The 2,095-nt window shown below is 33.1% G+C and overlaps 1 protein-coding gene across 1 annotated transcript; it reads right to left on the minus strand.

Annotated features, from left to right (window-relative positions):
- Positions 1-233: 233 nt before the first annotated feature.
- LOC108354679 (dynein light chain roadblock-type 2-like) lies at positions 234-1,018 on the minus strand. The gene is made up of 3 exons (XM_017605857.1): positions 890-1,018; positions 741-819; positions 234-666 (listed from the first exon to the last, which is right to left on the minus strand). The coding sequence occupies exons 1-3, from the start codon at positions 890-892 to the stop codon at positions 455-457; spliced, it is 294 nt and encodes a 97-aa protein (XP_017461346.1). The 5' UTR covers positions 893-1,018; the 3' UTR covers positions 234-454.
- Positions 1,019-2,095: the final 1,077 nt, after the last annotated feature.

Raw genomic sequence — 2,095 nt, forward strand, 5'->3', positions numbered from 1 at the left:
TTTGACAGCTCAGCTCGGAAACTTGCAATAAATACCATATTTCCAACCGACTTTATTAATAAATTAGTGCACAGATATAGTAAATTTTATTTTTGTAATAAAGCGTGAACTGTTGTCTACAGGTGTGTTAAAGGTTTTTGATTCGATTCACGCGTTTGGGCACAGGAACCCAAAATCGTTGTACTAATTCATAAACAGTAGCCCGTAACACTATTAATATTCCCTCAAAAACATTAAATTTCAAAAGCATTTTGCATTGTGCTGTATTAAGTTTGTATAAAAATTAATACTAACATTAAATCACATAAAATGTAAGCAGATCTTAAAAGATGTATGTAATTTTGTTTCCATTTCCGCTTGATGCAAATTCAAAATCAAAGCTCTATCGCTTTCACGCAAGGTAATACAATAAATACACGAGTAGCTAAGAATATAAGTATTTCAATTGCACCGTTTAGTCAGTTGGATTTTGAATAACTATCAGAATAAAATCTTTATCGGGTGCAACCATAATCTCATGCTTTTTGGAACGTACACGCAGGAAAGTAAGGTCATTGGAAGGGTCTAAATCACGCACAACACTGCGTGCTTTGTCAGATAGTTGACTCATAAGACCAGCATACTGCACTGTTGTCGTGTTGTCCAGTGTCGACTTGACTGGAATACCTAAGGTAAAGAGGCAGTAACGTAAGCAAAGAGATGCGGTGAGTCTGGATTATATATGTATGTTTAAAAGTTACCTTCATTGTTGACAACAATGGTGCCGACTACACCCTTATGTGACTGGATGCGTTTCAGTGTTTCCTCAACTTCTTGCGACTTAAAAACACATTTAAAATTATGTATTACATTGTTGATTTATGTATTATGATTTACTATATATATTTACCATAATTTCTCAAATTTATTGCTCAAGCTTAATAGATTTGCAAAATTTTCTATTTAGACAATGGACCGCGACCAGACTGAAAATCAATGTTGTCATCGACCTAGCCGAAAACACAATCAGGGTTGCCCTGTGATGATAAATAATACTACGTTTCGTATAGGGTTAAAAAAGTGTGGCGTGCTTGTCCGAAAAAAATAAGTTATATTTGTAAATTTTTTTTCTATTGCACAAAAAATTAATTGTATATTTTACTTTGATTTAAATTAAGGTAATATTTTGTCACATTTTAGTGGATATGATTTAAATTGAGGGCTTCTAATTTTTGTATATACACATTTTAACAACAACGGTATTCGAACAATTAAATGTAGGTACCAGTAGGTATATATCTGTGGTCAAAAGCAATAACTGCCTAAGTCGAAAAACCTGAATTCGAGGAAAAACGTTTTAAATATTTGAGGCCTTATTCATAAAAAATAAAGTAGCTTAAAAAAAAGATTTATAATCTGCAAAATGTATGATAACGTCACTTTGTAAGGCTCTTGAAACCTACTTTATTTTTTATGAATAAAGTCATTGGATTGTAATGTTAACCTTATGAGGAAACCAAAATATGTTCGTCCATAACTTTTTAAACAGCCTAGCTGGCGAGATGGAGATTTCACATGCGCATGGAATATTAGTTGCAGAACACGAAAGCATATATAACGCAATTATTTCTTAAGTCGACTTAGGCAGCTATTGCTTATGACCACAGATATATCTTCGGTGATATCTAATCGCTTCTGGCCATCCTTCATCTTCACCAGCCAAATGTAGACCGTTTTGTCATTCGTTTATTAGGGTGTACCGATTTGCAGATGCATTTCGGTGCAAGTAAGATACCATGTAATTGTCAAGGGTACTAAAAGACATAAACCGTTTTGCAGTATCACCGACGATATTGTCATTGTATAAAAATTTTAGTAATTATTCTGGTACTACAGATTCAATTTAAAGATATTTACCGGATACTGCCGCCTACAGAAAATAATTTTAACTGTACTGAATAATTTTGTTATTAGGATCAGTTAATAGTACCGTCATAAACAGAAACTTTATTAAATTGACACGGTGACATAATAATTGTGAAAAAATGTAAATTTGAAACTAAGCAGTGGCCATGGTGGAATAATAACAAGGTGTTGTCAGTAGCGACGTGTTTGT

The sequence above is a fragment of the Rhagoletis zephyria genome, unplaced genomic scaffold, assembly GCF_001687245.7.
Source record: "Rhagoletis zephyria isolate East Lansing unplaced genomic scaffold, Rhagoletis_zephyria_1.1 Rzeph_scaffold_38218, whole genome shotgun sequence".
Taxonomy (NCBI): Eukaryota; Metazoa; Arthropoda; class Insecta; order Diptera; family Tephritidae; genus Rhagoletis; species Rhagoletis zephyria.